The sequence below is a fragment of the Prionailurus bengalensis genome, chromosome D2 (genome assembly GCF_016509475.1).
Source record: "Prionailurus bengalensis isolate Pbe53 chromosome D2, Fcat_Pben_1.1_paternal_pri, whole genome shotgun sequence".
NCBI lineage: Eukaryota > Metazoa > Chordata > Mammalia > Carnivora > Felidae > Prionailurus > Prionailurus bengalensis.
Window position 1 is genome coordinate 55,143,450 of NC_057351.1, and position 13,765 is coordinate 55,157,214.

At 45.5% G+C, this 13,765-nt stretch overlaps 1 protein-coding gene across 2 annotated transcripts in view; it reads right to left on the reverse strand.

Moving 5' to 3' along the window:
• The window catches only part of BLNK (B cell linker), a 78,244-nt gene extending 68,293 nt beyond the window's left edge, over positions 1-9,951 (reverse strand). Inside the window, exon 1 of one of the 2 annotated variants that reach the window (XM_043597111.1) lies at positions 9,045-9,951. In XM_043597111.1, coding sequence (XP_043453046.1) covers positions 9,045-9,091 — 47 coding nt within the window. In that variant the 5' untranslated portion in view covers positions 9,092-9,951. The remainder of the gene's footprint in view (positions 1-9,044) is intronic. The other variant, XM_043597112.1, reaches the window with a different exon arrangement.
• Positions 9,952-13,765: the final 3,814 nt, after the last annotated feature.

The window sequence follows — 13,765 nt, forward strand, 5'->3', positions numbered from 1 at the left end:
CAAAGAGGTCATTAGCAATTTTAAAGCAGATTTCCCCCCATTTTATTTGGAGGTATTTACACAAATACCTTTTGTTTTAATCGTTTTAAGAGGTTGTGTTCGGCATGCATCAAGTATATTAGGCCCAATCATCTGTGACTGGTTTGCAAATGTGATCATTTTTGAATGTGGAGAATGATATGAAACGAAATGAAAAGACTTTCTATTGTAAAAAAAAAAAAGAAAAAGAAAAAGACTTTGACCCTAAACAGGCTGTAAAGACTGCTTAAAAGGCACAATAGTCACAGATAACGACGAGGATCTGGTTTTCCAAGGATTTGGTATTTCATTTGCCATTTCCCTTTCGAAAGTGTATTTCCCAAGTTTGTATTTTATCCCACCCATAGTTATTCGCACTAAAATAAGATGACTTTCCTTCCGGCCAGGTACTGAGTGTGGACACTGATACGCTTCCTGTGCCTAAGAGATTATTCTTCATCCCATAGCGGTGAAGTTGTAAACTAAACAACGACAACAAATTGAATGGGGGGGGGGGTCTCTCACCCTGTAGGGAGCATCCTTAACCACAGCCCCCCACCGCCAACTCCCTTGGCTTAGGCGTGATCTCCCTCCTCCAAACTTTCCCTCCTTATCACCTGTTCTTTCCTGAACAAAGTCCCATTCTTCCAGCTAACAGCTGCGGACTGAGCCACCTCTGTGCGGAAGAGAAAAGCCCAGCTATCTGCCCTCCAGCCGCAGGAATGTTGGTGACAGATAGTGCCTTAATGCCTTAACCTATTACCCTCGGTGAGCTTTCATTTTGAACCAGGACTCTAAGACACTGCCTTATCCCGCATGGATGCCTCTTTAATGACACAATTTGGGAAAGCCCCGGCCAGGAGGGATTTGGGGGAAGGAAGCATCCACGGATCTCTTCCTCTCTGTTTAACATATTCACTGCTACAACCCCCCTGTTCTGTTATACGTTATTATAATAATGTATGATATTACTTTCCAGATGAAAAGGTTGAGGCGAAAAGGGATTACATGACCCGTTCAAAGACCATGAGCTGGTAAGTACAGAGAAGTACTCAAATCCAGGCCTGCCTGATTTCAAAGATCCTATTCTTTCCAGTATGGCAAAAACACCTTTCTGAGCACTTCTTAAATTATACCACGTCGGTCCTGTATGCTCGGTCTATGCGTGAGACCGACTCTTCTCTTTATAATTACAGCTCACTCTCAGACTACACAAACGACTGTGGGAACGTTCTTGGAAAAACATGTATCCGTAGATATCAAATGTGCTGGGTCAGCCCAGAATTCAAGTGCAGACCAGGAAACCTGTAAGAGCCTGAAATACTGACGGGCATGGTTCTGTAGGGGTTTCTGGGGTTTCTCACTAGTAAATTAGTTCTTTTAGTTAAAAAAAAATGTCTAGGGGCGCCTGGGTGGCTCAGTCGGTTAAGCGCCCAACTTCGCTCAGGTCATGATCTCACGGTTCATCAGTTCCAGCCACACATTGGGCTCTGTGCTGACTGCCTGGAGCCTGCTTTGGATTCTGTGTCTCCCTCTCTCTCTGCCCCTCCCTCACTCACACACTCTGTCTCTCTCAAGAAATAAATAAACATTAAAAAAATTTTTTTAATATCTAGGGCAAATACAGAATATAGACTAAGCTGGACCAACCTCTATTGGTCAACACCTGACACAGGGTAAAAAAAAAAAAAAAAAAAAAGAGGGGAGTGGCCTATGTACTCCCTTCTCCCAGCAGGCAAACAGGGAGCTACGGTTCTGGAGCAGGATCGGCTATGTGAGCTCCGACAGTGACTTCACCTCTCTGGGCCTTAGGTTTCTTGCCTCAGAAATAAAGTTGCTAAAGAGACGGCCTCCCAAGTCCTCGCCAGGAGACCTGTGTGATCTGGATGGGGGCTTTTCCGCTGCTGTCCGTGTCCTTCCACAGAGCAGGGGGAGCAGGCTCAGCTGGTGTGGCTCAGGGAACCTGTGACCAGAACTGACTACATCATTTCTAGGGGCCCAGGAAGTCCAGCAAGCGTGTGCAGTGAGAACACTGAAGCTGTCCTTGAGGCTTAGACATCAACGGCCCTGAACAAACAGAGAGACACAGGGCCACCTTAAAGAAGCAGAAAGGCTGACACAGAAGAGGGGCTGACAGAGGGGAATCACGAAGCAAGAGACACACGTGTCTGATGGGGAGAGAGTGGCAGCCCCTCTGACCATTATCCAACAGAGACAGAGTCTGGTTAAGCAGACTCAGATGGTTTCCCCGGCAAGGTCATAGCCATAGTGGGCAAGGGCACTGCAGCCCTTTAGCTTGGAAGCAGGATCTGGGGTCACCCATGAGCCTGAGCGTCTGACACTACAACACGCAGCAGCCCCCCACACCAGCCTGGACCCCTTGCACACATATCCTCTCATCATTCCCAATAGTGTAAGAGGATCACACCAACTGCTCACCTCTGGATAAGATCAACACCAACTTAAAGAGTCATGGGAGGGGGCGCCTGGGTGGCGCAGTCGGTTAAGCGTCCGACTTCAGCCAGGTCACGATCTCGCGGTCCGTGAGTTCGAGCCCCGCGTCAGGCTCTGGGCTGATGGCTCGGAGCCTGGAGCCTGTTTCCGATTCTGTGTCTCCCTCTCTCTCTGCCCCTCCCCCGTTCATGCTCTGTCTCTCTCTGTCCCCCCAAAAATAAATAAAACGTTGAAAAAAAAATTAAAAAAAAAAAGAGTCATGGGAGGCTGGATAGAGGACTCCTTTCTACTAAAGCTGGAATAAACTCTTTTTTTAAAAAGTTGCACCCTCAAAACCCAGCCATCAGTTTCACAAAATATACACCAGTGGCCATGGGGAGATCAGGCAAGAAAGGGTGAATTGTGCTGCAGAAACTATCCAAGGTGATGGCAGAGTTATTTGGATCCGTGCCTCACAGTGCTGCAGCATCTTCACATGGGACTGAGAAGACATTAAAAGGTGGACCGATACATAGTGTCTCATCCCCCACACCTCAACCTGTCTTTTATCCCAAAACATTCTACCCATGGACCTCAGGGCAACACATTCTGCTCTAGGACAGACACAGTGTATCCACCTCTGTCCAGAGTTTGGCCATAGGATCAGATCTATAAGCCCTTGGACTTCCTAATAGCTATGTTACCACTTAATTGGCTTTTTATCCCAACTCTAAGGATTTGCACTCATGGTTTACCTGGTCTGCTTACAGAGGTAGAAACAGAGACTATTCCAAGATGACCTTATGCCTGGAGATCTTTCCTGCTCTCGTTTCTCTGGAGAGAACAACATATACCCCATTGGTGCATATCGTTTGTGGAATCTAGTTTTATTTGACCCTAAAATTTTTTTAAAATAGTAACTCATTGAAATATAGGCCCCAGCACCTCTAGCCCTTCTCCTTGGCAACCCCTCACCCAAACCGTCCCAGATAGAGGAATATCAGAAGGCTTATCAATTGCAAAGATATATATTCTAAACTTTAAACACATACCATCTCTGTAAGAATATACAAATGAAGAGGGGCCTCCTGTTCGAGACAGAATTCATTTACTTGGCCTAAATCAGTTTCTCAACAGCAGCTCTATTGCAATTTTTGGCGATTCTTTGCTGTGAGTACTGCTCTGTAAGTGTAGGATGCTTACCAGCACCTCTGGCGTCTACCTGTTGGTGCCAGCAGCACCCCCTCCACATTTGTGATGATCAAGTGTCCCCTGGGGGACGAAAGTGCCCCTGGTGGAGAAGCACCGATCTAAATGATGCAGCCAGGCCTTCGTGGAGGGCAGCAGAGGGAGGCTTCCGTGGAGTCTCTAAAAAGCCAGAGAGACCTTTCCGTTTCCCTGCTACAAGCTATCATTCAAATTTTTTTTCTTATTCATATTCTTTGTTTTAAAGTTTACTTATTTATTTCGAGAGAGAAGTGAGCAAGCATGAGTGGGGGAGGGACAGAGAGAGAGGGAGAGAGAACCCCTAGCGGACTCTGTGCTGTCAGCGCAGAGCCCGACACGGGACTCCATCTCACAAACCACGAGACCATGACCCGAGCCAAAATCAAGACTTGATGCTCAACTGACTGAGCCCCCCAGGCGCCCCTCCTATTCGTATTCTTTAACCAGCCTAGATGCCGTGATGCTGATGCATGTGGGCAAGAGTAAGATCCTCTTTGAAAATGAACCAAACAGTAAATTCTCCACTGAACAGATGAGGTTCGTCATCTGTGGGGGAAAATCAAGATACTATCTGCAAATGTGTGCCTGAAGTTCTCTGGAGAGAACTACTCTCTGGAGTAGTACCAGCCCAGTCTCCTCCAATTCCGTGATGTAGGAGTCTTGGCTGGAATGTAATTGTGGTTCCATCCTTGCGAACCTAATAAAGTGTATCACAGACCACTTCGAGACCAGTTGCGTGAAAAGAAGGGAGTTGTTCGGCTATGGTACCCTGGCGATCACTGGATCCAGGACAGAGGGTGCTTTGGACACGTGGACTCTGGTTTAGGGTTTTCCTGGCACAACCATGCCCAGAGTGGGTGAGAAAGAGTGCCCCAAGTTTCCCTAGCCAATGACCCTGAAAGCTACAAATACTAAGCAAATTCTAGTAACGTGGCTCCAGGGTAGCTTGCCCACAAGGAGAAAGAAGCCTTGCCTGAGGATTCCATCCATTGGTGTGACACAAGAAGTCCCAGTTGAGGGGCGCCTGGGTGGCGCAGTCGGTTAAGCGTCCGACTTCAGCCAGGTCACGATCTTGCACTCCGTGAGTTCGAGCCCCGCGTCAGGCTCTGGGCTGATGGCTCGGAGCCTGGAGCCTGTTTCCGATTCTGTGTCTCCCTCTCTCTCTGCCCCTCCCCCGTTCATGCTCTGTCTCTCTCTGTCCCAAAAATAAATAAACGTTGAAAAAAAAATTTTTTTTAAAAAGAAGTCCCAGTTGAGCAGTTTCTTGGCTGACATAATGCAGATGGGCAGTGTGAAGAGAAATACTTCCTGGGAAGTGTAACTTGTCTCTACCATTAGATGCTGTGCCTTCTTTTTCCTTCCCTCACGAGCACAGGCCTCTGCCCTAAGCTTATAAAGAATGAGAAGAGAGATGCTCCCAGACACATGTATGTTCAAGAGTTGCTCTATCCATCATGAGGCCCTGGGCAGCTTCCTGCTCTGCTTGCCATTCTAATTAAAGGGGGTTGGGTCCATTACCATGAGGAGAAAGAGAGACTGCAAATGGTCACTCATGATATGTGGGTTGAAGTACTGGCTATTGTGTTTACTTTTTATTTACTTGTTATACTGACCATGAAGCCAATGCCATTCTTGGCACGTCAGCCCATGTTGTCTTACTTCGTCTTCACAAAAAGGCTGTGAGGAAGGCATCTCTAGTTTTGACACCTGAGGAAACTGAAGCTTACGGAAGTTGAGTGACTTCCTCAGGACCCATATGCTAGCAATGGGCCGTTGAAATTCAGCCCTTTTGGGCTCCAATTGCATTGTCCTTCTAAATACGTCACAGCAACCTTCTAGGTGACCTTGTTGGATGCTGTGTAGTTGTGTTTTCTGACCTCACTGTTTAGGGATGGACAGCTTTCAAAGATGGATGATTCAGTCAGGAAACATCTCCTGAAGGCCTTGGGATAAAATCATTGAAAGCTGTCTATCTTTAAACAGTAGGGTCAGAGAATAGTCTCCATGCCTAAATGATCACATGGCATTAGAGCCGAGAGGGGCTTCGGGAATTGGCTCGTCCAAACTCGGCATTTGCAGATGGGGGACACAGGAGAGGGGAGGACTTATCCAGGGTGGCGTGGTAGAAAAGCCATACATGGAATATATGGAAGCTTCATTAAAGAAAGACTACAGGGTGCGGTAGGTGAATGGGGGTGCAGAGAGGGATGAATTAGAGTTAGGGTTGATGACGATGCAATTGACAGAAATAGGGAGGCTCAGAGATGGAGCTAGCGGCAGAAAGGTGAAAATAAGGTGAATTTCTTTCCTTTTTTAAAAAAGTAATTTGTACACCTAATTGTGGGACTTGAACTCACGGCCCCAAGATGATGAGTCACATGTTCTACCTACTGAGCCAACCAGATGCCCTGGTGAATTTGTTTCTGAAGAATTGAACTTGAAAAGCCAAGTAACTGGAAATTCCAATTGAAGATTCCAAGACCTGAGGAGAGAAGTCATGTCCCCGAAGCTGTGAAATTACATCTCCAAGTGAGAGTCCTGGCAGTGAGATCCCGACACCCAAGACAGGGCTCTGCCGTGCTCGACAGATTTTTCGCCGCTTAGGTTAAGGCAGAGGAAGGATGTTTGTCACATCTACAGCCCTTGCAAAGCTAAATGCCACACGTGTCACACAATCAATAGGTAAAATAACCAAAATGGCCAAAAAGAAGAACTGAAATGAACATAAACTTTACCAAGGATCAATGCAAAGTTCTACGTTTATGTTCAGGAAATCAGTTGCACAACTACGGAATTAAGAAGAAAGAATAGCAGGGGGCGCCTGGGTGGCTCAGTCGGTTAAGCGTCCGACTTCAGGTCACGATCTCGCAGTCCGTGAGTTTGAGCCCTGCATCGGGCTCTGGGCTGATGGGCTGGAGCCTGCTTCCGATTCTGTGTCTCCCTCTCTCTCTGACCCTCCCCCGTTCATGCTCTGTCTCTCTCTGTCTCAAAAATAAATAAAACGTTAAAAGAAAAATTAAAAAAAAAAAAAAAAGAAGAAAGAATAGCAGTGATATTCATGACTGCCAGTTTTAATCTAACAGTTATTATGTTCCAGGATCACTATGTGCCCTTGATGGACACTCACTATCTCTCTATTTTTGTGGCTAAGAGTTTAGGCAAAGTCTCACATAAATTTTGATAAACCTAAGGATATAAACACAGCTCTTCACTTCTGTCACCTGGTACCAAATAATTGCAGTTACGCAACCTTCCGAATTGGTGTCAGTCAGGACAGAGGGCACAAATCACAGGGACCAAGTATTTCATTTCCCTATTCTTTGACATCCCACCTAATTACAGAAAAGATTTAAGGTGGTGCTTCAAGTCCATCATGTTTACAATTTCCTGTCTTTGAAAAGCTCCGCGTCGGCAGTGCACATTTTACCAAAACAGGCCAATTCTGTAAAGACAACTGAGTAACCAAGTGGAAAAAAACTTACTTCTGCTTCAGCGGATGAGTGTAGTGTATGATTATCCACAATATAATTTTGGTTTCCCGCCCTATAATCTATGGTTGTATACTGCCTATTGACCACTCACTCTGTGATTAAGCTGGACTTTGTCCCAGGCGCGTAGAGGGTGGAGCTCATATGATGATTCAGGTTCTATTCCCTTTCCTTATTTAAATTCCCATCTGGATTTCCTAAAAGAGGTTCTAAGGCTTAGCGTAGCTCCAGGTTATGGAATGTCTGGAAAGGACTATATAAAACCCTCTTGCTCATTTGAGAGAAGCCCTAATATCCATGCCTTGTTGGTTTCTTTGGCATGTCTTCCCTACACTCTTTTCCTTTCACTCCTTACTGCTGTGCCTCAAGTCCAGGCCTATGGCACTAGATGCTTAGGCTGCTTAACTGGCCCCATTACAGAGTATCCCTGCCCCCTATTACATGCTTGCTGGCATGACATTTCTATTCCTGTAAACCATTCTCTAACCCCCTGTGGTTAGAGCCCTCACTGTCCTTTGTGAGCTGACTCCACCCTACACATCCCAATTTACCAGGACCTTCTGGTTCCATACACCCTACTCCATAGTCTCTGTTGGTCAGAACACTCTCATCATCCCACCAGTGGACTGTGTTCAAGTCCAGTTCCAAGTTGCGTTTCTCTATTTCCTCCCTCCCGGCTCATTGTTTTTCCTCCAATTCTCACCCTACTTTTGTCTTACTTGCCTCTCAAACCTAGCTCTTGAAGCATTTTCTCCATGAGATCTTTCTCAGCTACAGCAATTCCCTTCTTATATTCATTTAGTCTCTTACTACTTTCATTGATTCATCTGCCCCCCCTCCCATGAGAGTGTAGTGACTCAAGACCAAGGGAAAGACTGAGGTACCTTCTTGGCCCCTGTCAGTGCAGGTCAAACCACAGTACCCAACAACACACCCTTGAAATGGCTGGCCGTGCTGATGGAGCCTACCGGTCCCAGATCAGCAGTTCATTTCAAAACACCATTTACCAAACACCTAACCAGTATAAGATCCAAATTCTCACTGTGAAGGGCGGTCACTCTGCAAATTCCAGACTCATTTCTCTTAAATTTTGTCTCAAAACCTCTAATTGTCTAGCTCTTTATTATTTGTGATAGTTTACTTGTTGCACGTGTCACATCACCCATGACAAACTGAAGGTCACAGTGGTAGTTGGAATATAAAACACTCACTGAACATTTAAAATTTCCGATCTCCAACAACCATGATGCTGTTACCATGAAATAAAAAGATCTTCAAAATAAAAAGTTGGGATACTGTCTTTTCCACAGCTCAGAGGAGTTGTTTGATTCTTGCCCCTTGGGCCACTTCTGGTTTTTAATTTCTAAGTGGCTTTTTATTAGATAATTGCTATAGTGACAAAATAACACTGGAAAAACAGAGCTCATGTCCCCACACAATTGTGATATCCACCCACAAAATAAATAAGAGACAACTGCAATGAATACAAATGATTACAACCATCTTTAACATTAAACATTAAATAGTAATCCACAATGAAATGGTTGAGATTCAGATTAGACAAACGCATCCTTCGAATAATTTGTTGTATTCAGGCTCTGAAAGCTGAACTTCAGTAGAATCTAAGTCCTTGGGTTTTCTTTTTTACCGTCTCCCCAGGGCTTCCTACATGCATCTTTCAATGACAAAAGCCAGCTAGAATAAGCCCACTTGTTCCTACATATTTCTTTAAAAACTCAGGGTACTTCTCTATAGCAATTGCCACCCACTGCCTTACAACGAGCAAAGTATTCCAGGATTTCAGTTTTTCTCAGAATCAGTAGATCATTAAAAAAAAAAAAAAAAGGAAGGAGAAGTATTGGATGGGGAAAATCTTACCTCAACTTCTGACTGGCAGGGACAGTTATTTTGTTAAGCTTGTCCATTCTTTTTGTTAATTATAAGAGCCACGAATAACCGTCAGTGGTAAGGTCAGCAGTCACTGGCCCTCCTAGGGAGTAGCATGGTAAGCCTTTGATCTCAAGGGTCCCAGTCACTTGAGTCTGATTTCCGAGAGAGTGCCGGCTGCTGGCAGACACCCTACACTAGGGAGAAGTAAAACTTGCTCGAGCACATAGTCAAGTTTCATGTTTCTACACAATCATGTGATCTGGGTAGCCAGCCAGCTTGGCTGATTACTCCACGTTGTGTAAACTTTAATAGTGAAACCTATTGGACATGCAAATTTCTTTCCAGCTGCTTTCTTTTATAACCAGATTTGTAATCAGGTCAGGACGGGCTTCTGGCTGGTCACTACTTCCTGTTGTCCCAAACACATATAGTCCTTGTTTTCAGCAGGTGTCATTCTGTCCCCAGTAGCTTCCTGGGCTCAAGAAAAAGCAGAATAATCAATTCTCAGGTCTCTTTGGGACTTTCTGCTCATTTGCATAAATTCATGGATAAACTTTTCCACTTAAAGAACCATGATATGAAAATAGCATTTCTGTACTGTCATTTAGTGAGCAGAAGGCAGTTTAAGATCAGGGAGGAAGAAAATGAGAGAAACGGTTCCTTTTATGCCTGGCACACTTCCCTGAAGCCAGCAAGCACACCCTGCTCACCTTGGTGAGGAAGGTGCACATTTACCACATTTGCCCAGGTGACCAGTCCTCTTCTGGGTCTGAAGAATACAGAGAAAGGACAGAGTAGAGGTTCCAAGTTGCCTCTTCTGGTACAGACCCCAGGTCTGGCTGAAGATAGAGGGGGAAGGAGAGGAAGAGAAGAACTGAAGGAGATGGGGTGGGGGAGTGAAGAAGAGAAGGGAAAAGAGGAGGAGGAAGAGGGGAAGAGGAGGAAGGAAGGGGAAGAAGGTGGGAGGAGGAGGGGAGGGAAGAGGAAGAGGAGGAGGGGAAGGAGGTGGAGGAAGAGGGGAGAGAAGTGGAGGAGGAGGGGAGGCAGGTGGAGGAGGAGGAGGGGAGGAGGAGGAGGGGAGGAGGAGGAGGGGAGGGAGATGGAGGGGAGGGAGGGGAGGAGGAGGAGGGGAGGCAGGAGGAGGAGGAGGGGAGGGAGGAGGGAGGAAGAGGAGGGGAGGGAGATGGAGGAGGAGGAAGGGAGGGAGGAGGAGGAGGGGAGGGAGGAGGAGGAGAAGGAGCAGTGGTACTGGCAGAGGTGGAAGTCGTAGGTGGATTTCTTCCCTTCTCTACTTCTTCTTTGTACAAACAGAAGTTCTGTATTTCTCTAGGTAAAGCTTGATTATTCATGTACTACCTCTGAATTTCTAGTTCGACCAGATGATCAGGAGCAGAATCCTCAGAGCTATTAAAGGGTGGGGCCCTTCTGCTTGGCCAAGCCACTGAATTGGCCAGGCTAGCAAGGGAGCAGACTATCTTTCACAAGAAAAATGCAAGCACTTGCGTCTTCCAGTTGTTTATTTTCCCCAAACAAGCAGCTCAATTTGCTTGCAGTGTATCCCGAAAGAGCTCTAGACCCCCGCCATCCTCTCTCCATAGTTCTTAACTGAAAGAAACTAGTAGACCAGGATGGTGAAGGCTATTGCAACATCATCAAGGATTAAGAAAATCAAGCTTCACTGAATGGGATGATGATAGCCTGTGTCTTCTAAATTACTGTAAAGTGCACCCCATCAGCCACTTGACTTTTCTGTCAACCAACAACTCTGTTTAGCACCTGGACTGGCAACTTCTTATTTCCCCAGAGAAAAAAAAGCAGGGGCAAGAGTCACACTTCTGCTTTTTCTTTTTACAGCCACTTGTCTTTCTTCTTTTTTTACTGTATTTGGTCTGACATAATAAAAATGAGAGTCTGCTTTTCCAGACTGGACATTTTGCCCCATGTGGTGTGTAGTGTGACGGCCATATTGTTCCAGGCTGCCATGACTGGTCTGTAGCTGCAACCAGCTTACCCAGAAGATCAGTGAAAACATGGAAATTGAGGATACCAAGTCTTAGCTGATTACTTGTGAAAAGAATGAGGCCACACATGGTTTCCACAGCACACGGAGAACAACATAGCATAATAAACAGTCGTGATTTGCACAGCACAGTGGATATGAGTTTTAATCACTAGATGAACAGATGAAAAATGGATAGTCCCAACCAACCTTAAAGAAAATTTGGAACTCTAACACACTGTTGATAAAAATACAAGTGGGTGCAATCTCTCTGGAAACACTTTGGTATCACCAAAGCAATTTAGATCATAGACATGATGAAATAGTACGAATATACCATGTACACCAAGGCCACATGCAAGAATTGTCACAGAAGCACCATTTTTAATAGAAAATTCAAAAACACTGGAAATAACACAATTGCGGATCAACGGGAAAATGAATAAATTAATGGTGGCCTATGGATGCAATGGAGTACTATTCAACAGTGAAAATGAGTGAAGTACAATTGCGTAAGTATGGATAAATAACAAAATAATTTGGGCAAGAAAGGCAAGTTAAAGAAGATCACACATCATGATTTCTGTTATATTAATGTTAAAGACATGTAAAACTAATATATTATTTAAGACGCATACCTATAGGTCAAACAGAGAGAGGGAATGATAAATGTAAAATTCAGGTGAATGGTTACCAGGAAGTGGGATCACAGTGAAGGGGCATACAGGGCTTCAAAAGCAATGGTGGTGTCCTACTTCTGAAGTCAAGTGGCAGGTATATAAGTACCTACTGTATGTATTAAATATTTAAGAAAAATAAATAAAAGAAGATATGGTCTAGGGGCGCCTGGGTGGCTCAGTCGGTTAAGCGTCTGACTTCAGCTCAGGTCATGATCTCACAGTTCGTGAGGTCGAGCCCCGCATCAGGCTCTGTGCTGACAGCTCAGAGCCTAGAGTGTGCTTTGGATTTTGTGTCTCCCTCTCTCTTTCCCTCCCCTTCTCATGCTGTCTCTCTCTCTCTCTCTCAAAAAATAAATAATCTTAAAAAAATTTTTTTAAATAAAAAGAAGATATGGTCTAGATTATGGGGCAAAGCCAGGATAGACTGTCTAAGTTTCAGTTAGCTGTGTGAGATGTCGGAGCTTGAGAACAAAAAGACAGATTATATTGGAGCTTGGGGATGAGACCCAACCAACCCTGGTTTCTCTTGGGTCTTTTCTTGCATCCACTAATGACAAAAAACAACTACATGCTATTGAAAGCTTTCCATATTTCCATATTATGACATTCATTTCATATGTGAAGAAACTGATTTGTAGAGAGGTTAAGTAAGTGGCTCAAAGTTCTACCACTCACTTGTGGAAGAGCTGGGCCTCAAACCCAAGCCTGTTTCCATACTCTAAGCTGAGAATCACAGGCCTTTGCCATCACAAGAGAGATCTGTGATTCAGCAGAGGGCCTGCTCTGACATAAGGTCAGACCTTGACCTTGGGTGAATCACTTATCCTTGACCTTGGGTGAATCACTTAGTCTCCCTGACCTCAGCTCATCTTCCGAGGACAGAAAGCGGATTCAAGGAGAGCTCAGGCTCCTTCTGACTTGGTATCTGAACACTGGCCCATGTGCACAGAAGTTAGATTACACCAGACGCAACACCCTCATGGTGTCCAGAAGAGAAGCTTCTGATGGTCTTTGCCAGATTGCTTCCCAATGACGCACTGGGTGGTTGTGGCAGTTTACAGAGCCTTGGAAGTAGTCCAAGTCTTCACTGGAACTGAAAGTTCAGCTACTCTGCTCTGCCACCCACCTGCTGATGGCTTTTCCCCTGCCAGCGCTGGTTTAGACACACCGCCAGAGTAGGCAAGGTGTGATGTTGGCACTACGGTTCTGCGGTTCTAGCCGTAACCTACTCCCATGAGGGTCAGCCTCACAGCAGCTAGGAGGGGGCTACTGTTTATCATTCCCATTTATGATGTGAAGTCTGAGCCTCAGAAAGGTGACATTACTTACCTAGGGCCATCTAGTCTTCCTGCCCCCTAAGCCAGGCCCCAAACACCCAAACCATTCTGTCTTTTTTCCTCTCTTGTGCTGGCCCTCTTTGTTGGGCTGGAGTGGGGTGGGTGTCTTGTAGGCACAGTGGCCCTGGTAGCTTTCTGACACTGCAGGCCAAAGTAGCTGTTGGTCAGACCTATGCCTAGTTAACTTGCGAATGTTAGTTAAGGGCCCAGATGGAAGAAGGTTTGGGGGGAAGCTAAGGGAGGAAGCCTGGCACGCAGAAAGCAAGTGGAAGAAAACAGCAAAAGAGGCCAGAAAAGGCAGAGAGAGAAAAGGAAGTGTGGCAGATGCTGACAGTCTGTTCCCCTCCTTTGCGGGGAGCAGGGTCAGAAAGGAAGAAGAGAACACATCTGTGACTTGAGCAAATGGGCAAAGGCTCTTTTCAGCCCAAGGCTCGCTTTCGGTGAGACCAGTCTGCTCCCTATTTTATCTATTTGGTAAACTCAAAATTCTGTATGTCAAATTGGCCAGGAATGCAACATCTGTATTACTAGGAGAATAGCTTGGATGATAATAGAGTTCACTCTTGTATCAGTCCAAGTCCCCAGTTGGAAGGAACATTAGAGTAGCCTATTGTCAGGATGGACAACTCTTGGTCAATGTGCCATCACCTCTTCCCTTGCCTTCAGCCCTCAGAGCCAATCTGATGACAAGAT